Source organism: Danio rerio, chromosome 18 (assembly GCF_049306965.1).
Source record: "Danio rerio strain Tuebingen ecotype United States chromosome 18, GRCz12tu, whole genome shotgun sequence".
NCBI classification, from domain to species: Eukaryota; Metazoa; Chordata; class Actinopteri; order Cypriniformes; family Danionidae; genus Danio; species Danio rerio.
This window is the reverse complement of record NC_133193.1, coordinates 44,578,040-44,600,000: the sequence shown is the minus strand read 5'-3', so window position 1 is coordinate 44,600,000 and position 21,961 is coordinate 44,578,040. Positions and strand designations below refer to the sequence as shown.

Here is a 21,961-nt window from a genome sequence, read left to right as displayed (position 1 = left end):
TCACAAAGCTCACACATGCAACTTTTGCTTATTCCATGTTGTTGACAAGGTGGTAACACGTTTTTGTTTACAAGCTAAATAATAGGATGCAAAACAAGATCAATAGCACATTACTGAAGAAGCCAAAAAACATGTTAATGTTTAGCCACTTTCCCACTATCCTTGCCGAACCATTTTTAGTACAGTAAGGTATAGTTCCAATTGAATTTTCATGAAAGCTTGGTACGGCACGTTACAATTAAAAAACCTTCTCTGCATGAAATTCTTTGCACAGTCAGACATCCTGAACCGCGTGATCACCACTCTGTTGCCTGACTACCAATTTCTTTATAGACCAATTTGAGGGATGTAAACAAAAACAATAGTCCCAAAGTATTTCTTGTTCTACGTTTTTAATTACTATAGCTTCTGAGAATACAAAAAGAGCCTCTTATTGATAAGTAATGTTGACAGCTGTTTTAACATTAAGTTATGATTGAATTGCCTCTTGTGTATGAAATAGTTTGATAGCAAGCAGGAAAGGTTCATGGGCCAATGGCATCACCACATTGAAATGGTCTTTCAAGAGTTCACACTTAGCTGATGATTGATCATAAGCAAGTTTGGCATGCTGTGGAGAGGGCCCTGAGCCCAAAAGGTCCTTGAGCCCTGGGCTCCCTCCCGTTTGCAGGGTGAGAGGGGAGCTTTGAGCTCATGTTGATCTCGACAACTCCCTCTTGATAAGAGCTGATGACTAAAATGAATGCTATGAAGAGATTAGATTGATCAATTTACTTGTCGTGCATGTACTCTCAGCCATCTTTATCAAAACTGGTTAAAAACTGGTATAATCTACATTCAGGCAGTTATATTCTTACTATACAAAGTCTAAAAGTAAAATCACTTTAAAATAATTAACCGTAAAAATAGCTAAATGACTTTAGACATTTTAGATAGTATGAACTACTAGAAAGACCAATAGAAACAGTTGATTCCAGTCCTCAGTCCCACTCAAGGTATCCGTGACCTCTGACCTAGTTTGGTGGCTTCTGAAAATAGTTATAAAGAGACAGGCAAATGCACTGAACATTCTTATATTAAGCAATGTGTTAACTTATTCATTAATTAAAATCAATTTACAGTTAAATACTCATTCAAATGATCAAATAATTACATTTAATTAAAAAAATCATGAGAAACAAGATAATGAGAAAAGAATAAACGTTAGTTCATTATGAGACAGATTGGAAAGCAGATATCCGAATCCTTCAAAAGGCATTTCTATCCCTCGGAGAGAAAAAGAGCAAACCCTACAGACAAAAAGAAATGTCAAGTTGTCTCATTGTTTTTGTCTATATTTTTGTCTTTATGATACTTTGGTTAAAAAAAATCCAGAATTTTTAACAAATGAATTCTTCGATACCTACAGAGATTGTGCATGTCACATGCGTGACTGTGCTTGGAGTAGGCTGTGTTTAAGGCTGTGCATTTGAATGTACTCTCTATCTTCATGGAATGCAAGTTGCTTTTGAATAAGAATGACTGTGTGAATGTAAAATCGATGTTCATATTTCCAAAATAGGATTGGACTGGAGTCTGACGTGCAAATGCTGAGGGTGATAAAAATCATTTTGTCTGGTATGCGTTTCCTTCCCGGGCTGGAGAGGTATCAGACTCACTTTGTGTGCTCTTTCAGGCTAAGTGAGGCTTAGTACACCAAATCCAAATCTGATAACTGCTTACAATCTAACACTGCGGGTGAAAAGGTTTAAATGCTCACTGTAACCACATCAAACAGAAGGGATTTCAAATCTAGCCTGTTTTGTTTTGACCAAAACGATGTGGCTTTAAACCTGAGCTCAGTCTGTGATTAATGCATCCTGGAGTGAACAAGACAGATTATTTTTGAACATTTTGAACATTTTGGTTCTAGATGTCAGAATTTTTTGGACATTCCTTACATTTATGTTACATTTATGGAAGCCTTCAATCTCATTTGTTGCATGTCTGGAACTGTTGTACATTGTATAGCCACTAGATGGTAATAATTATCTTTTTCCTTCATATGAATCTCTCATCGACTCGATGTGGATTTTTTTTCACTGTAAATATTTAAGTTTAATAAAAGGCAAGGTTTAATGAAACCTGGGACAGATGAATTATTTTCATAATTAACATTTCTTGCCTGGCCTTTGTTTTTCTTTCATTAAATTCGGAATGAACTCAGTTCTCTCCTTTGCAGCAATATCCTGAGGTGTTGAGTATCATAGCAGCTATTTTGATGAATTCCTTTGCACCCTAATTTTCCACTGTTGCCTCTGCTTTTTTAGACCATATAACACCAGTGTCACAGGGGGACGTTTTATTATCTTTGGCTGTTTATGATTTTACAGCTAAATCTGTGGTTGAAATTGCATATGCAAGGATTTATTCATTCATTCATTTATTTTCTTTTCAGCTTAGTCCCTTTATTAATCTGGAGTCACCACAGCGGAATGAACCGCCAACGCATCCAGCATATGTTTTATACAGCGGATGCCCTTCCAGCTGCAACCCATGACTGGGAAACATCCATACACACTCCTTCACACACATACACTACGGACAATTTAGTTTATTCAATTCACCTATACTGCATGTTTTTTGGACTTGTGGGGGAAACCAGAGCACCTGGAGAAAACCCGAATGAACACAGAGAGAACATGCAAACTCTCGAACCAGCTCGAACCAGCGACCTTCTTGCCGTGAGGCAATTATGCTACCCACTACACCACCGTGCATGTTTATTTATACAAATTTGCAAGGAATGCAAAGTAAAATGAGTTTAGTGTACCAAAACAAAGAGCTTCAGAGTTTGAATTGGACACATGGAAGTTTTCAAAAAGAGGTTGCACTAAAATTTAATAACTGAAGTTATTAACAACTAAAGTTATTGTTTGTAAATGAAGCTTTAATAACTTTTTAATTGCCCCACCAAGAAAAATTTGATTGCATTTTTTAACTCATAATGTAGTTAGTAAACACATTCAATGCATTTTTTCAAACAACCCATAATTTCTATAATGTCAATTTCTATAAATATGTCGGTTTATGGTGAAAGCGCTGGGATTAATTAATATACTATAAAAAATCTAAAGGTATAAAGTGTAAGTCCAATTAAAAAATAATAATAATCTAAATAAATCATTTTTGAATACTAACTATGAATATTTTTTAGTTTTTTTAAGTTTATTTTCATTGAACACGTTTTGTTTTTTTACAATAAGACCAAAGTCAAGTGTAGTAGTGCAACAGAATTATGTCTGTTTGTTTTTTGTAAACCAACAATGCTGTGTATAGTGTAAACTATTGTTTTAAACAGTCATGCTTTAAATGACTTTACCAGTCATCAATGAATACAGTCAAAATATGGTCAACCATTTGGTAGAGCAGACAGTTAAAGCGATACGAATAAATAAGACATTGAATAAGTAATAAATAAATAAGGAGAAATATATGATAACATTTCTTTATATGAGATCCCGATTAAATTCTAGGAGAAACAATAACATTCTGTATTGGAAGGAAAATAATTACCACGTTGGTATCTTTCTAAAGGCTGTATTGAGCGCGTATTGAGTTGTATGTGGGCGGAACCACCATATATGCGATATATTTTCAGTAGTAAGTAGGCGGAGCTTATTCTCGGCGTCACTGGCTTTTCTCAAGTGTAGGAGGAATCGTTCAAATGCGTCATGAATACCCCGCCCCCGTATTAGAGGACATGAGAGAGGAGAACGAAAGTTCAGTGTGCGCCAGTGTAGATGTGAGGAGAACAGAGAAGCTGCTCGCGGACTTTATATGCTTCACAGAAGTTTGGAGATAACCGAAGACTCTGCTGCCCTTATTTGTCCTACTAAACACGGTAATGACTCGCGTGAAATATTAGTGACATCTGTGCGTCCGCGCTTTCGATACACACATCTGACGAACTTGAACACTTGAACAGCATCATTTTATATGCTATGAAGACTTTGAAAAGGGATTTGTCTGAGAAGTTTTATTTAAGGGCATTGTATATTTTCCAGCGTTTTAACTGGATGATAAATGAAATGTTATTTGGCACTCTATTCATCTAAGGACTGTCTATGGAGCAACACAATCAACCCTAACACCTAAAAGTATCCGCTTCTTGGGACTGCATATGCCAGGAAACTTCACCTTGACTTGCCTCATTCATAAAAAAGGTGACTAAAAATCCAGAATGGGAAGCTCACCTCTGCAAATTGTGATTTCTCTGTGGTGTCATCTGGTTATTGCTGCCTACAGTTTAGAGATCGGCTCTTATGACCTGGAGAGAGGGAGACCGGCTAAATGTGAGCCTATCGTCATTCCCATGTGCCAGGGCATCGGATACAACCTCACCCGGATGCCCAACTTTATGGACCATGACAATCAGAGGGAAGCAGCGATTAAACTGAATGAATTTGCCCCTCTGGTGGAGTATGGCTGTGATGTGCATTTGAGATTTTTCCTCTGCTCTCTTTACGCCCCTATGTGTACAGACCAAGTGTCCACATCCATCCCTGCCTGCCGTCCTATGTGTGAACAGGCACGTCAGAAGTGCTCGCCCATCATGGAGAAGTTTAATTACGCCTGGCCTGAATCTTTGAACTGCTCTAAACTGCCCACCAGAAATGACCCTAATGCACTGTGCATGGAAGCCCCCGAGAATGACACTAAAACTGAGACTAAGAAGGGAGAGGGGATGTTGCCTGTCCCGCCTAGACCCAGGCAGCCTGGGGCTGGGAATGCTCGCTCAGGAGGCACCATGGGTGTTTGTGAAAACCCAGAAAAGTTTCAGTATGTGGAAAAGAGTGAGACATGTGCGCCGCGCTGCTCGTCCGCCGTAGACGTGTTCTGGTCTAGACAGGATAAGGACTTTGCTTTCATTTGGATGGCGGTATGGTCCACTCTGTGTTTCGTATCGACAGCGTTCACGGTGCTAACTTTCCTTCTGGACCCTCATCGTTTCCAATACCCGGAGCGTCCCATCATCTTCCTCTCCATGTGCTACAACGTCTACTCGGTGGCTTTTATCATCCGATCAGTCGCCGGTGCAGAGAACATTGCATGCGACCGTGAGAATGGCGAGTTGTATATTATCCAAGAAGGCCTGGAAAGTACTGGTTGCACCATAGTCTTCCTCATCCTTTACTATTTTGGGATGGCAAGCTCCATCTGGTGGGTCATCCTCACCCTTACTTGGTTTCTAGCAGCAGGTAAGAAATGGGGTCACGAAGCTATCGAGTCGCACAGCAGCTACTTCCACATGGCCGCCTGGGGCATTCCTGCGCTGAAGACCATAGTCATCCTCACCATGAGGAAAGTTGCGGGCGATGAGCTCACTGGACTGTGCTACGTGGGCAGTATGGATGTGGGGGCGCTAACAGGATTTGTCCTCGTACCTCTGTCTTGTTACCTCGTCATCGGGACGTCTTTCATCCTGACTGGCTTTGTGGCGCTTTTCCACATCCGCAAGGTGATGAAGACCGAAGGCACCAACACGGAAAAGCTAGAAAAGCTGATGGTGAAAATCGGCATTTACTCCATCCTGTACACCGTCCCCGCCACCTGTGTCATCATCTGCTACTTCTACGAGCGACTCAACATGGACTACTGGAAATTCAGAGGACTGCAAAGTAAGTGCACAACATTCCCAGGCCGAAGGAACGAGGACTGCTCACTGGACTCTTCAGTGCCCACAGTGGCCGTGTTCATGCTGAAAATCTTCATGTCGCTGGTGGTGGGAATCACCAGCGGTGTGTGGGTCTGGAGCTCAAAGACTCTTCAGACGTGGCAGGGGCTGTGCAGCAGAAAGCTGACAGACAGGACTTGCAGAAAGCACTGCAGCACCAGTCACTGCCACTACAAAGCACCTGCCGTTATACTGCACATGTCCAAGACTGACCCCTACTCAGACTGTCCCACACATGTATGAGGCCTCATCTGGGATGCACCGTACTGTGGACTTTGCGAGAATAAGACATGCGGTGCAGCTTTGTGGTGAACTTAAAACCCAACATTGCAGCTAAATACTGGATTGACAGTACGTGTTACTTAAAGGGAGATTTTTGTATCATTGCTTGCTGTAGCAGAAAACGAGAGCGATATGCACATCCAAATCAGCTATAAATATCTGCAATTGCTCTAGCATGGAGAAGTGCACAGTGTTCCCATTTTAAAAGCTGTTCAATGAATTGTTAATATGTTTAAGTACTTGTCCAGATGTTTATTTATTGTATATATATATATATATTTAATTTTGCTTGGTTTATCAAGAGTTGGCATCGATCAGTCTGTTAATAAGTGCCTTTTTGGAAGAAGATAATAAAACGTTCTATATTTTCAACAGTTGTCTGAAGACGTTCTTTGAAGAAGACTTAAGTGCTCACTTAGGCTGTATTTACTCATGCAAAATCGAAATAGACTTCAGTTGAGGTGTTGGTACACAAGTAACTCTTTTATTTCAATTTAATTGAAGTGCTTGTTGTGCTGGACGGCTGTGTTTGCATCTATTTAATGGTAGAAAGTTAAAGAGAAGTGCCTTGGTGAGACTTCTCACATGGACTGTAACAAGAAAATGCGTCAAAGCAATGCAAATATTTTGATGAAGAGAGCTGGGTTTGCATCTGAAAGGTTCCCCCAGTTCAAATGCAAATCGATCCTTGAGGGACCCTTTCAGGAACCTTCAAAAGAGTGGGCTACCCCCGAACAACACAAGGCTATGTGGCTTTGTACGCCCCTGACACGGATAAATCTATGTTGTCAGTTTTAGGGGGCTATTGCTCAGAGTTGTGACTAAGCTTGGATCCTGGAGATTAAGCTTGTAGCTAAGGCCTCGTTTTTGTTTTTAGCGCATCGTCTTACACTCCACATTGAGTTTTTTTCCCCCCTTTCAGTCATTTGCTCTATTTTCTCTCTTTAATTCCCCTCCATATGACAGACGCAGCCGCTTTAGGCGCGCTCTCCTTTGAGCGCGTTTACCAGAACAGAAATCCCTAGTGGTTTTCTCTCCTTCATCCTCAAAGGGAATCATTGAGCAGAGCGACAGACAGTAGCCTGGATTTCTCAGTGCGAACGTTCACAGCATCTCACCTTTTAACGCAGAGGTTGCTCTGGAATTATATTTCATTAATGAGGCGCACCACGTGCACACGCACACTTCCAGATTTTCCTATTGTTGCGCGTCGCTTCTCTCTTCCCCCTCCGCGCTTTGATGTGAGCCACTCATGCAAATAAAGGCACTTTTCTGCGACGCTTGATCCGGAGCATGTAGGCCTCCGATAGATGCTTGAATTGTATTTTCTTCACACTCCCCCCTCCTCCCTTTAGAACAGATCTGGGTTTTGATGATTCATTCGTTTGCCAATGCATGTTTGATTCAGTTTATTGGCCTTTGGAGTTATGCATATGCCAAACCAACTATTCAGTACAAACAAGCATACATATTTAATATATATTTTAGGAGTATTGTATCTTTATTTATATAATATAATATAATATAATATAATATAATATAATATATTTTAATATATTTTAATATAATATAATTTAATACAATTTAATTTAATATAATACATATTTTAAAATAATATAATATAATATATTTTAATATAATATAATTAAATAAAATAATTTTTATATAATATATTTTAATATAATATAATATAATATATTTTAATATAATAAAATATAATATATTATAATATAATATAATATAATATAATGGGTGGCTCCTAGTACTGGGTTGCAGCTGGAAGGGCATCTGCTGTGTAAAACATGCAGGATAAGTTGGTAGTTAATTCCACTGTGGTGACTGAAGAATAAAGGGACTAAGCTGAAGGAAAATGAATGAATAATGAGCGGCACGGTGGCTCAGTGGTTAGCAGTAAGAATGTCACTGGTTTGAGTCCTGGCTGGGCCATTTGGCATTTCTGTGTGGAGTTTGCATGTTCTCCTCGTATTCAGGGGGGATGTTCTTCAAAAAAACAGTGTATTTGTTCTTTCATTAACAAATGTTGAAGGTTTTACATGCTTTTGGTGTAGTGAAAAACTCGTTATTTATTAATTATTACCCATTTTTATCATATTGCATCCACCTTTGTTACTTTGAAATGAGTCTTCTCCTAAAAAGCCTTTAGCTGCCCCCTTTCTTCATATTAGAGCTGGAAAGTTGTATTTATTTTAGTTGGTCCATCCATTCAAGCAGTCCACAAAAACAAGTGTTAGTTTAATTTCGCGTTTCATCTCATTCCCAGTGTTTTCCCTTCTTTTTTGTATTAAAAATTTCAGTAAATTTCCCAGTTCATCATCATTTTTTACAGAGTAATTGAAATTAGATTATCTTTGCCCTTTTGGGTTGTACAGTGGCTCAGTGGTTAGCACTGTCGCCTCACAGCAAGAAGGTTGGGCCAGTTGGCATTTCTGTGTGGAGTTTACATGTTCTCCCTGTGTTCACATGGGTTTCCCCTGGGTGCTCCGGTTTCCCCCACAGTCCAAAGACATGCTCTATATGTGAATTAGGTGAGCTAAGTTGTCCGTAGTAAATGAGTGTGAGAGTGTATGGGTGTTTCCCGGTACTGGGTTGCGGCTGGAAGTGCATCCGCTGAATAAAACATAAGCTGGAAAAATTGGCGGTTCATTCCGCTGTGGCGACCTCTAAAATAGAGACTAAGCCAAATGAATGAATGTTTTCAACAAAGTTATGAATGAAGTGTTATTAAAACGTACAGAACGATATTTATGATATTATTTTAAATAATGTTTAATTTTTCCCAATAAAAAATTAAATATGCACATGTTAAATATGTATTATTATTTTTAATAAAATACTATTAAATTACTGTACATGAGTTATTATTGAGTTATAAAAAATTTTGAATTTTATAATATCAAAAATTTCACGAGTTTCTTAAGCTTTGCAGTTTTCATCTTATTGGTTTAAGCTTAACAACTCATCATTATTAATATTAATGTTATTTTTATTATTATTATTATTATTATTAATGTTATTGCTGTTGTTATTATTATTATTATTACTATTAATGCTTTTATTGTTATTTTTATTATTTTATTATTGTTGTTATTAGTGTTGTTGTTGTTATTATTAATGTTATTATTATCATGTTATTGTTATTAATGCTATTGTTGTTATTATTATTAATATTTACTAAATACATTTTTTCAATTGCAATAATAATTTAATAACATATAAAACAATAATAATAAAGGTATACTTTGAGATGTAAACTTGCATAATTGTCAGCCCGATCTCACAAGAAAACGTAAGTATTTTAAGTTTTGCCAGTTTAGTGGCTAATTCGTACGAATTCGTATAAGTTCAGTCGTACGAAATTGTATGATTTTAAATAGGAGGCGTGGCACCTAACCCCACCCCTAACCCTAACCATCATTGGGGGATGAGCAAATCGTACTAAATTGTACAAATTAGATCGTACGAATTCATACGAATTAGCCACTAAATGAAAAAGTTACGAATTGCCATGAGATTGTTGGATTCTTTGGTGGAAACGATCACTTGACAAATCTGTACGTTTATTTACTCTTGAAAATTGTATTTTTATATATAAAAATCAAGACTAATCCTTTCTGACAATGCTGCGATATTTACCAGGCTATCTCTGACAGGTTAATGTGTTCAGAAAGCGCATTGTTTTCTTATTTAAACTGACAGCTGTATGTGTCATTTACCAATCGTCATCACAACACTGTAAAAGCGGCTCCTCCGAGAGAGTTTTGGCAAGTGCACACATCCTTTCAGCAGCCACTGGTTTCAGAGCAGGCCGTTGAAGTCTGCTAGCGTTTTATGACAGAGTGTTTTGGTATTTTTCAGCTCAGGTTGCCTCTCCAGAGACGCGCTTTACTTCCATCACAATGTCAGTAAACTGCGTCCGGTGTAACCATGTGTGTGTGTGTGTGTGTGTGTGTTTAGAAGCACCAATTAAAATGACTCAGGCCAGTGGTTTGCGTCTGAAAGGCACCTGCCCAAGCACAAATGAAAAGGTCAACACTGGAGCAGAACATGCATTCTCATTCACTCACTTCCTCTCTCGCAGTAGCTTTGATGAGGGTAAATAGTCGAGCATCAAAACATCAAGCCAACTGGATTTGGAGATGGATTTTGGAGTGAGTTATTCCTGTTTGAGGGCCGTTTCAATATTTCTTTTGATATTGCAGCATGTTATGCGGTATTTCATTGCAGCAATTTCATTAAAGAGCCATATTTGCTTTATTTAAGAAGTTTTAGTTCTAGAAAACACAATTATTAATGTTTTGGTTTCTTACTTTTAGTGATAAATCTTAATAGTGTTTTTAAAAAGTGCAACAAAAACATAACATCCTTTCACATTTCTTTCATTGAAAAGTAACTAAGTCACACATTTAGTTACTTTTTAAAATTTACTAAAGATTTTAAATGAGCGGCACAGTGGCTCAGTGGTTAGCACTGTCGACTCACAGCAAGAAGGTTGCTGGTTCGAGTTGTTGCAAATGTGTGTGCATATGTGTTGCGCGACACACAACAACAAGGAACCTCATTGGTTCTAACACATCAAGCAAGCATATTTGAGCTTTTGAATGCTGCTCATAAGTGAATAGACATCTAAATTAAATCTTTATAAAGTTTGTTGATAGCAAGAAGGTTGCTGGTTCGAGTCCCGTCTGGGCCATGTTGGCATTTCTGGAGTTTGCATGTTCTCCCCATGTTCGCATGGGTTTCCTCCGGGTGCTCCGGTTTCACAGTCCAAAGACATGCGCTATAGATGAACTAATTAAGCTAAGTTAGCCGTAGTGTGTGTGTGTGTGTGTGAATGAGTGTGTATGGACGTTTCCCAATGGGTTGCAGCTGGAAGGGCTGGATAAGTTGGAGGTTCATTCCACTGTGGCGACCACTGGTGAATAAAGGGACTATGCCGAAGGAAAATGAATGAATGAATAAAAATAGATTACTTTTGAAAAGTAACTTGACCCAACACTGTTTAAAGGGTTAGTTCACTCCAAAATGCAAATTCACCCATATTTTTAATCAGATTTGACCATTTCTGTCCTTTAATTGAACTCATATTCACCCTAAAACACATTTAAGCACTCTTAAAAAAATTCTTTTTTTATTTTGTATATGTGAATTTAGCAGCTTAAACCAGATCTTTATAAAAATATGTAATAATGAACAAAATTAATTTATTTTTCATCCACAAAGTATTTCATGATATTATGCTAAACAACAACATATAAATAAACTTTTATCATGGCGACGTGGTGGTGCATGTAGGTAGTGGTGTCGCCTCACAGTAAGAAGGTCGCTGGTTCGAGCCTCGACTGGGTCAGTTGGCGTTTCTGTGTGTAGTTTGCATGTTTTTCCCCAGTTCACGTGGGTTTTCTCTGGGTGCTTCGGTTTCCCCCACAGTCCAAAGACATGCGGTACAGGTGAATTGGGTAGGCTAAATTCTCCATAGTGTATGAGTGTGGATGAGTGTGTATGAATGTGTCCCAGAGATGGGTTGCAGCTGGAAGGGCATCCGCTGCGTAAAACATGTGCTGGATAAGTTGGCGGTTCATTCCGCTGTGGCGACCCCTGATTATTAAAGGGACTAAGCCGAAAAGAAAATGAATGAATGACTTTTATTACAGGGTGGCATGGTGGCTCAGTGGCTAGCTCTGTCGCCTCACAGCAAGAAGGTCACTGGTTTGGGGAGAGGGGTCTGGATGCAGTGCAATCTGGGTTGCATCCAATGCTTTTTATTGGGCCTACCTGACACCACCCCTAACCCTACCCCTCACAGTGAAATCACTCGCTCCATTTGATTGCATTGTGTCTGACATTGCATCGCTGAGTGATGCAACCTTAACTTGCATCATAAAGGCTGCATCCAGATACTATTGAGTTTGGATGCCGGCAGGGCCAGTTGGCATTTCTGTGTGCAGTTTGCATGTTCTTTGCTAGGAAAAGACATTTGTTTGTAATTGGAAGGGCTACCACTGCGTAAATAATATGCCGGAATAGTTAGTGGTTCATTCCGCTGTGGCGGCCCCAGATAAATAATGGACTAAGCTGAGGGAAAATAAATTAATTCATTCATTTTCTTTTCAGCTTAGTCCCTTTAATAATCTGGGGTCGCCACAGCGGAATGAACCGCCAACTAAAAAAACAATCAATAAATATGTTTTACAACATCACTGTGCATGTATTGTATGTCTATTTTGCCCAATTTTACATTTTTCTAACTGTCTGATTGATGCAATATACAATACAATTTCCAGTAAAATGCAAGTCAGTGGCAAGAAAACTACCAACATTCTTTAAAATATCTTTTTTATTTCTATAAATCATTCAAACAGCTGTGGGGGGTGGGGGAGGTGGGAGTGATCACAAGTTCATTCATTAATTTTTAGGGGTCGCCACAGTGGAATGAACAGACAACTTATCCAGCATATGCTTTATGCAGCGGATGCCCTTTCAGCCGCAACCCATCACTGGGAAACATCTACACACACCTATTATGAATAAATTAATATGCAAATATTTAGATAATTAATACAAAATACAAATTTTTAACTTAGATTTCTGTCTTTTTGTGGCTGTATTATATAAGAAAAACAATAGCCTTGTTTACAAAACAAGTGGTTGCATAACATTTGTAAACCTTAAACAAGTCATTTTCTATATTATGAACTTTCAGAAATAAAGGTATGAAATTTGGAGAGGTACCTTTTTAAAAGGTACATTTTTGTTCCAAACAGATCCTTAAAGATCTATATCAATACCCAAAAAGTAAAAATGTGAACCTTATAGTACCTTAAAGGTACAAACATGAACCTGTTTGGTACAAAACTGTACCTTTTAAAAAGGTACCACTCTAGCGACAGATTGTGTACCTTTATTTCTGAGTGTGTGTGTGTGTGTGTGTGTGTGTGTGAGTCCTCCGGTTTCAAAATCATTCCACATAAATTTTCAGATATTTAACAAAGCTCTGCGCAGAGATGACAAAAAAGGCTCAGTCTGACCCTGCTAATGTACATTTATAATACCAATTTGGATTCATATTGGTATCTTTAAGATTTACGTTTTAAAATTCAGGTTAATTGGAGCACTTTTTGCTATTGAGATGACCAAGGAAAAGTCCCAATCGACCTGAATTCACCCCTCCAGCTTTTGCACTTTTATTTCTGACATAAGAGGAACAGAGATATCTGACGCTTTCATTAAAAATATCTTCATGCGGGTTATGAAGATAAACTAAAGTTTTAGGGTAATAGATTTTTCAGAATTCGGTTAGTTTTTAGGCCCAGCGTAAGTAGATTGGCTCGGTTGGCCACGCTGCCATCCGTCCGGCCGACTGAAGTGTGAGAGACCCTGTCCGGTCATGTGTTTGATTAAAAAAGGATCTTTATGAGGTGTTTACCCACCTCCACCCGAACCCCAGCCATGCTTATCAGTCCACAACCATCCACCCACCCCTCCAGAAAGAAGAAAGAGAGAGAGGGAGAGCAAAGAGAATAAAAGAAGCCCTCATTACACTCATCCACCCCCTCCACCCTCCCCTGCCCTCCAGAGAACTATCCCTTTTCTGCACTGTTTTGATGTGTAAATGAGCGCATTGAAAACCTGCTGGCCTAAAAGAGAAGCTTTCCATGAAAATGCGCCAGTCGCTTTGCAGCGGGGTTCACACACAGAGGGTCTGCCTCGCTCAGCACTGATGCTTCTGTTTTACTAATATCAACATATACAAACACGTGCATTGGTGATTACTAAAAAAGTCTGAATCAAAATGGATATAAGCAGAGAGTCACAATCAAAAACAACTTTCTTGATGTAAAATGGTCTTATTGCTAACGAATCATGAGCGTATACTGCTTCAAAAATCCAGGTTGTTGAAATATTTTCAATGTACATGGACATATTTTAAAATATCATGTATCCTTATGTATTTAAAGTAGTTTTTACTTGTAATTACACTGTAAAATATCTTGCAGCCCTACATTCTTTAGCAGAATCAAATTGACTTTTCAAGTCTTCTCAACTTAAGGCCCTATTTGCACTAATACGTTTTAGTTTTAAAACGACATTTCAGAACAAAAACGTCCCACTGACGTTTCACCTAGCATTTCTGAGAAGATCTCCGTCCACTCTACACCCCAAAAATGCATATCATGTAACTACACACACACTCTGGCATGCACTGCAGTGATGTGGAGGTCTGAGCTCCAGGCAGTCAATGGGTGCTTTGAGCACACCTCCCCAGGTGAGAGCAGCGCACATCGGACAGTTCATCAAGGATCTATTGCTGGATCTCATCTCACTGTAGTTGTTAAACGTGATATTTAATTCGACTTGTCTCTATCTAATGACTCTTTAGTTGTTTGAATCTATAGCTGCATCCCAAATCACATACTTGTACTCTATACTTCGCCATTTTGTAATATAAATAGTGTAAGTAGTGCGTTCACACTGAAAACTCTAAAAATAATAAGAGCACTTTGATTACCCGGATGATGCACTCATTCAGTTGGTAAAATGAAGTGTGTAATGATGGACACTTCACGCATTCAATGACCTCAGGTTTGCTCGCGTAACGGAAGGGGTGGAGCTTTCAGGCGCACATGTTGGATAACTTTTTTTATTTTGGATGGTGAATTGGCAACCGTCGCTGAGTTGGCAACCGTCAAACGTCATCAGGGAAACGGTTTGAATTTCTGCTTGGTAGAAAAACATTTGTGCTCCATTTGGGACCACACTACATACATATACTATGCTGTTACGTGGTTACATAATGATTGAGTGTATAGTATGCCATTTGAAACACAGCTTATTACTTGTTGTCAGGTAACATGCAAACATAAGTTAATATATTAATTTATGAAACCATGTACGCTGTTTCTGCACATTTGACTGATTGTTTGCATTTATTTCCTATATTGTATAAACTTGTTGTACGTTATTCCTTAATAATGGGCGTTATTGATTATTTAAACTGATATTCAGCAAAATAGACAGGGTGTGTTTCATATTTTCTCAACATTTTTGGTGTGTGTTCAGTTGTTAATATCAAAATGAAAATAGGCAGTACCTCATATCATTCATATATATATATATATATATATATATATATATATATATATATATATATATATATATATATATATTTATATATATATATTCTGACTTCAACTATCTAAGCAGCAGTTTAAAATGATAACAGCCTTTTCAGCGTTTTTAACACGCTCTGTGATTGGCTGATTAGAAATTTGCGTTAACGAGCAGTTGGACAGGTGGTCCTAATAAAGTATATAATCACACAAACAGTTATATATATCTAGATCTAGGATCGGGTTTTCAAAAATCTCCAGATGTAAAATTCAATTTCCATCTTAGATTTATTGTTGAATATTTCAAACATTTGAACACATTAAAGTAAATTAGGTTGTGATTTGTTTTACTTAATTTCAAGGATTAGTTTGACACAAATTAAAACTAAAAACAAAAGTCTCATTTTCTATATATTATTAAAAAAATCTTAATCTGACTCCTGGAGATGAACAAAAGTCTTATACAGTAGGTTTGAAACAACATGAGTGTGAGTAAAACGATTTAGACGGAATTTTCATTTCACCAGTGCTTTCACACACAGTACACACACATAGCAGAAAACACAATGTACACCCAAACAAAACACAACCTTCTGACTGTAAATCCCTGGAGCGGCAAAAGGTGGAACAGCCAAAGTTCAGGTTTAATAAAGGTGGTCTCCTCGCGATGAGGAAAATATGCATGAAATATCCGAACAAATATTTTTTAAGCAAACATTGAAATTTTCAGTTGAGAGTCCGCTCAGATTCTGAAATACTGAAACAGTACAGCTTTTGTCTTTTTGTTTATGCTAAAGACAGACCCCCAAAATTGTTTGGAAAAAAAAACCCAGAGTAAAGAAAGTTTACTCATTGATGAAAACCACAGTGTTTTTGTCTTTGTGCTTGTTCATGTGTTCAGAGCTTCTGTTTTATAGTCAAATACAAGGTTCTGAAGTCATTTTGAGCCAACTTGTGGAAACCTGACATGTGTTTAATATGCCACTGCAAAGCCACAAAACCTGCATTTGGCCACAGCTTGAGTTCACTGAAGACAGCACATGTACATTGGTTTTGCCTCAGTGTGTGCCTCAGTGTATTTCTCTGTCACACTGCCTTCAATTTCTGCACCCATACTGTATACAGTGAGGAAATAAGTATTGAACATTTTATGTTTTTTTTATGGGAATAATCTTCCTAAAGGGGCGCTTGACATGGAATTGAACCAGATTGGTAAAAACCCAAACAATAAAAACATAAAAATCTTGACGATCTCTAAATCGTCTTGTTAAAATGTCCACCATGGATTCATCTTCATCATCCTGCTAATGTAGATGTTAAACTGAAGCAGTGAATATTCATTTACAATGATGAAGAGCAGAGGGTTTCTCAATATCTACTCAAAGATTTCAGCGGTTGTCTGGGCTTTCACTGCCTTTCTACAGCTCCCTTTCTTCATGTGTTCAATACTTTTCCCCTGTGTCATTTCATTTTATTACACATAACTTCATTTGTAAACTAACAAGATTTGTTTTCTTTGCATATATGAATTTCAATGGTTGTTACCAACTTCTGGGGAAAATTTCAAGTCAACAGCACCTTTAGAAATATGTTTTCTAAGCAAAATGCTGACGTGTACTTCTTTTCACCACTGTATCTGTTCTACAAACCGCTTGTTCTGTGTAAAAGATAGCTTTCTCTTTGCCCACTGATCTACATGACATGAGAGGTCTGCGAACTGGGTAGTTATAGAGAATAATTTAAGGATTATGCATATTATTCTTTTATAATATGATATATATTATATCTTAAGTAAAGGAAACCGTTAAGTGTTTCAGGACAAGTAATAAAATATAGCCTATATTCTGTTGCGCTCAGCAGCTTTTCACTAATAAAGCTCTACATTTAAAATGTCATTTTTTTAATTTTACCACGTCATATAAATACATTAACACTTAGACATACAACACATTTCTTCTTTCAGTTTTCCCAATCCATTTGTAAAGAGGTGCTGCGCGGGACTGGATGACAGAAATGAAGGTAGTTTCTGCTTTCACTCACTCAAAAAATGCTCTGCTTGCAGAACTTTATTAATATCATCATATCCAAAACTTTATAAACAATATTTTAAAACTTTTCTGGTGTTTGTTTTTAGAAAATATCTAAAATCTTTTTTTCGGATAGGCATTTGTAAAATGATAGTTTAAATGGGTTGAAATGGTTTAATTTATTTGTATTGTATATACCTACTTTGTTAAAGCTTTTGTTTGTTTTATATTTGTTTACTTAATGTGATTTTATTAAATCCAATATTTGTATTTTTTTATTATTTCAATATAGCTTAGGCTATATAGCTTTTATTTACATATGACACTATTGTTTTGAGCCTTCAAAATTGGACACGTAATTTGTTTTACGTTTTATGTCTTTCTGTTGTATTTATATTTTGTATTATTGCCGAAAGAAAGAAAGAAAGAAAAAGGAAAAAGGAAAGGAAAAAAGAAAGAAAGAAACCGAGCCGCTCGCAGCATCAACAGCGCTGTCAAGCAAACTCTCGACAACCTTTACTGGCTGCTGTGTCTTTAATATGGTTTAAAGAATAGTATGCGTTATTGAAACATCAAGGGGGACGCAGCAAAGAAATATAGCTTATAGATTAAAACTACTTTATTATTTTATGCAACAGCCTTACATTTAAAAGGGAAACATAAGGGTGATCATAAGCAAAAAGACCCCTAGCCTATAAGGTGTTTTATGGATCTTAAACTGATTAACTATATGTTTTTTTCCCCTAATTTAAAAAAAATTTATTTATTTTTGGTGCATGTACTCGTGTGCGATCAGAAAACTAGTGTAATGGCAGCAGGCCATCTTTACCAGACTCTGGAAAAGTCTGTCCCCTGGAAAACTCTGCCCCGAAGCCCCAGCTGGCCCTCTCTGGCCTAAGGTATTCAGCAGCCGGAAAAAGGGCAGCCCCTGGCCGTGAGGAAGTCGCGCTTTGACCCAATCAGGCCCTGGAAGTGACGGTGGTAATGAGACTGGTCCTGGCTCACCCAGGCATGCTCGCTTTAGGTGCGATAGTGGAAACGCGGCTATTCATACAATTTAGTAGGATTTTCTCATCCCACAATGAGGGGTTGGTTTGGGGACAGTGTTGGGTGCCACGCCTCTTTTTTTAAAATCATACATTTTTGTAAACTGAACTCAAGTAAACTACGTTCAGTCACTAAAGTAGTTACGTTTCCTCATGAGATCAGGCTTGTTAAACAGGCTGGTGTTTTAGGGACTTTTGCATATGTGTAAACATGGATTGTTCTGAAAATGTTGAGTGAACATGAAACATTTTTAAAATGCTGGAGAAAAACTTTCGTTCAACATCATTGACATTTAAACATAGCCTCAGTTATATCTTCATTAATACAAAGCACATAACACATAATCTTACTAAAGGCCCTCTAACAGGGACCTGGGACTGGTGACTACTTTCTATAATTATATTACAAGGACCAGTTGCCGCATGCAAGATCAGTGTCGGTGTATAACATCAATCTACGATGGGCTTCAATCTAGATGTTAATAACTGTGAAGGTTGAGTTTGATCCATTGGACCTGATCCAGTACATCACTGTGCTACAGGTTTCATCTATGTGGTCTAGTGCAGTGTTTCTGGAGGCACACCAACAGTACATATTTTGGATTTCTCATTTCAGGTTTTGGAGTCACTTCTAATGATGTGATCAACTGATTCAGGGTTAGGATTCAGGATTTCATTTGATTAGTGGACTGTTTTCACAGATCAGATAGCTATCCGATAACAGAAAATGCATGAAGTGAAGTGTGAACATAAATGAAGAAAGTAGAAGAAACCATAAACTACAACAAATGTCTAGCGTGTCTTTCTCCTTCTTCGTTCACAGAGACCGAGGCGCTCATCCCTGAATCCTTTCATCAGGAAGGATTTCACCTGCTCATGACGCCCTGCTGCTGACCCGCACCAGTCACACATATTTTCACTTGTTTCTTTATTGTTAAATAAACACCCTTCGGGGGAACTGTGTTTAAACTTATACTTTGTGTCTGGGTCCTCACTCCACCTGTCATAACTGTCTAGGAAAATGTTCCTCTAGTGCAAATTTGCACCACACAAGACAAAACAAAACAAAAACAACAAGTAAAATCAGTTGTCATCCATATCTTTTTTCATTTGCTCGCTCTCCCTCGCTCACGCTGCGTTACAACGGTTTGTTCATGTTTTAAGTGCATCATCCTGAGCACCTCATAAATAAACAGTCTTGAAAATAAAGGAAACGGTCTCAACAAAATCCCAAAGCAAGTCTTCAAAAAAGATGTATATTAGTTGATCACTTTGGACCATATAGCACTAAAAATCCATGTTAAAACCAGGTGGAAACAGGATCTTAGTTTCATCTGACCTGTATGTCTTTGAAATGGAGGAGGATCAAATCACTTATTTCATTCATTTATTCATTCATTTTCTTTTCAACTTAGTTCCTTTATTAATCTGGGGTCACCACAGCAGAATGAACCGCCAACTTTTCCAGCACGTTGTACGCAGCGGATGCCCTTCCAGCTGCAACCCATCACTGGGAAACACCCATACACACTCAATTACACACATACACTACGGACAATTTTGTTTACCCATTTCACCTATACCGCATGTATTTGGACTTGTTGGGGAAACCAAAGCACCCGGAAGAAACGCACGCAAACAATGGGAAAACATGCAAACTCCACACAGAAATGCCAATGTTTGCATTCTTTTTACTGAATTATATTCACATATCAAACAGTTGTCGAATGAAACTGCGGTGTTTCCATGGCGCAGAAGTGAAAACAGTACATTTATGATCAATAAGCAGCCCCATATAGCACAGACAGCTGTCATCTCTTACCTTATGCTGTGCGCTTCAGGGCCATTTCTCCTCTGTTTTTGAGGTGATGTGCATAAGTAATCCTTTTATATTTCTGACGTGGTCCAAACACAGTGAATTATGTTTGATCAAACAAAAGAATAGTGATTAATATGAAAACAATGATCGATCCCTGTGGTTTGTACAGCACCTCTCATCAGTTGGAATACAATAACTTTTGCATAGATTATGGTTGAGACATTTTACTTTTTTCCTATGATTACAGACATGTGTAGGAACCAACAACCAACAACAACAGCACCCTAGACCACACAGAACCTAAAAGGTACATGTTTAAATTTGAGTTCATAAAAAAAAATACAAAAAGCGCCTCTTTTTAGGTGTTTATTATAACACAGGCAACATATTTTAAACACTTTCAGTAGTGTTTTATGAAAATTTAAAGGGTTTTCTTTAAAATGATCCCAAATTTTCGCATTTACACTTTGCATTTGGGAAGCTTTAAAATTTGGGTAGGCAAAATCCAGGCGGAAATCCCAAAATAACACTGGAGTTTATGGTTTGTGTCATTGAAGCTGCGCATCGATGGATTTGCTCTTCAGTGTTTGGACTTTCAGCAGTGAAAATTAAACCACACTGAACTGAACTAAACCGAACTTAAACTCTAAAAACTTTACTGACACCGTTTCAATTTACTAGAACTTCTATGTTAAGCTGCTTTGACACAATCTACATTGTAAAAACGTTATAGAAATAAACACAAATTTAATTGAATTGAAATGAAAGAATGTAAGAAGGCATAAAACCTAATAGGTCATGATTTGCATGATCTCTAGACACACGAAACCCACTAAATCAGAGATTTAAGTCTTAAAAAAAAGAGCCTTTCCTCTTCTCAGCCGCTGAGAAAAAATGGCATTAAACAGAACATAAAGCTTAGCGCAAATTTCCAGTCTATTTCATCATGCCTGCAATAAATAGCAGAAGAGATGCCAGCGGTTGTCAGGAGATTTGCCGCATAGTACTCATCTTTACGTCTTCTCCTAGTCTCAGAAAAAAACACTTGTTCTATTTTAGTATTTAAGAGCCGGGGTTCATTTTAATATCAGCGTGAGATATTGTTTGTCGACTCCTCTACATTTTACATGTTGCCCCCAGGAGTACAGAGTCAGTAGTGTTGGATTGATCTGAGGTAACTTTTTCCTCCTCCTCTCTTCAAAGTGACGTGAGCACACAGTGACGGCAGGCGTTTGTCGGGGTGACAAAGTGACAGGCGCTCGTCGAGGCCTTTCATCGGAGCTTGTCACGAAGTATGATCACAGGCCCTGTGTTATCTAGGTCAGCCGTTTAGACATGGAGGGCTCTGCCATTTTGATTCCAGTTGCTAGGCAGCACCCTTCTCTAATCTCCAGTACCAAAGTCTCTCCAGAGAGAGCGAGAGAGAGAGAGGGGATCAACAAAAGAAGGAAGAAAACGTCAACAAAGGGCTGTAAATGCTGCGGTGTCATCATCTAGGTGGCAATGGGCAGCGAGGGGGGTCGGCGGTGTGGAAGTCATTGGATATTAAGCACAAACCTTCTTATCTTGACTTACAATCAAACTGTCTCTCTCTTCCTGTTCAAAGATACACACGCAAACTAAAGCTCCACTTCAAAAACTACTGAGCCTCGCAGCCTATAAAGACTCACCTTCTAAGGTTGAATCCCTAATCAAACTGTTACCAGCGGTTCTATACTAACATAAAAAAACTTTTCGCATTTAGGGCCCGTCCCAATAACTTGACCTTTGCACTCAACCACTTTGTAAAAATATTCAACCCAGGCTCATTCTGAAAAGGTAGTCCCGCGGACGTTTCCGGAGACCGCAAAATACGTATTTGTGCAGTTTTTGTTTTTCGTGAATCCGCGAGAGGTCGATGTGTGCACTTCCTCATCTCGAACATCTCTTGCGAGCGCCGTTCG

At 38.2% G+C, this 21,961-nt stretch overlaps 1 protein-coding gene across 1 annotated transcript; it reads left to right on the top strand.

Annotated features, from left to right (window-relative positions):
- The first annotated feature begins 4,213 nt into the window (after positions 1-4,213).
- fzd9b (frizzled class receptor 9b) lies at positions 4,214-5,959 on the top strand. Its single transcript, NM_131511.1, is given in 1 exon segment — positions 4,214-5,959. A coding segment is annotated over 1 exon segment (1,737 nt). The 5' UTR covers positions 4,214-4,222.
- The last annotated feature ends 16,002 nt before the right edge of the window (positions 5,960-21,961 follow it).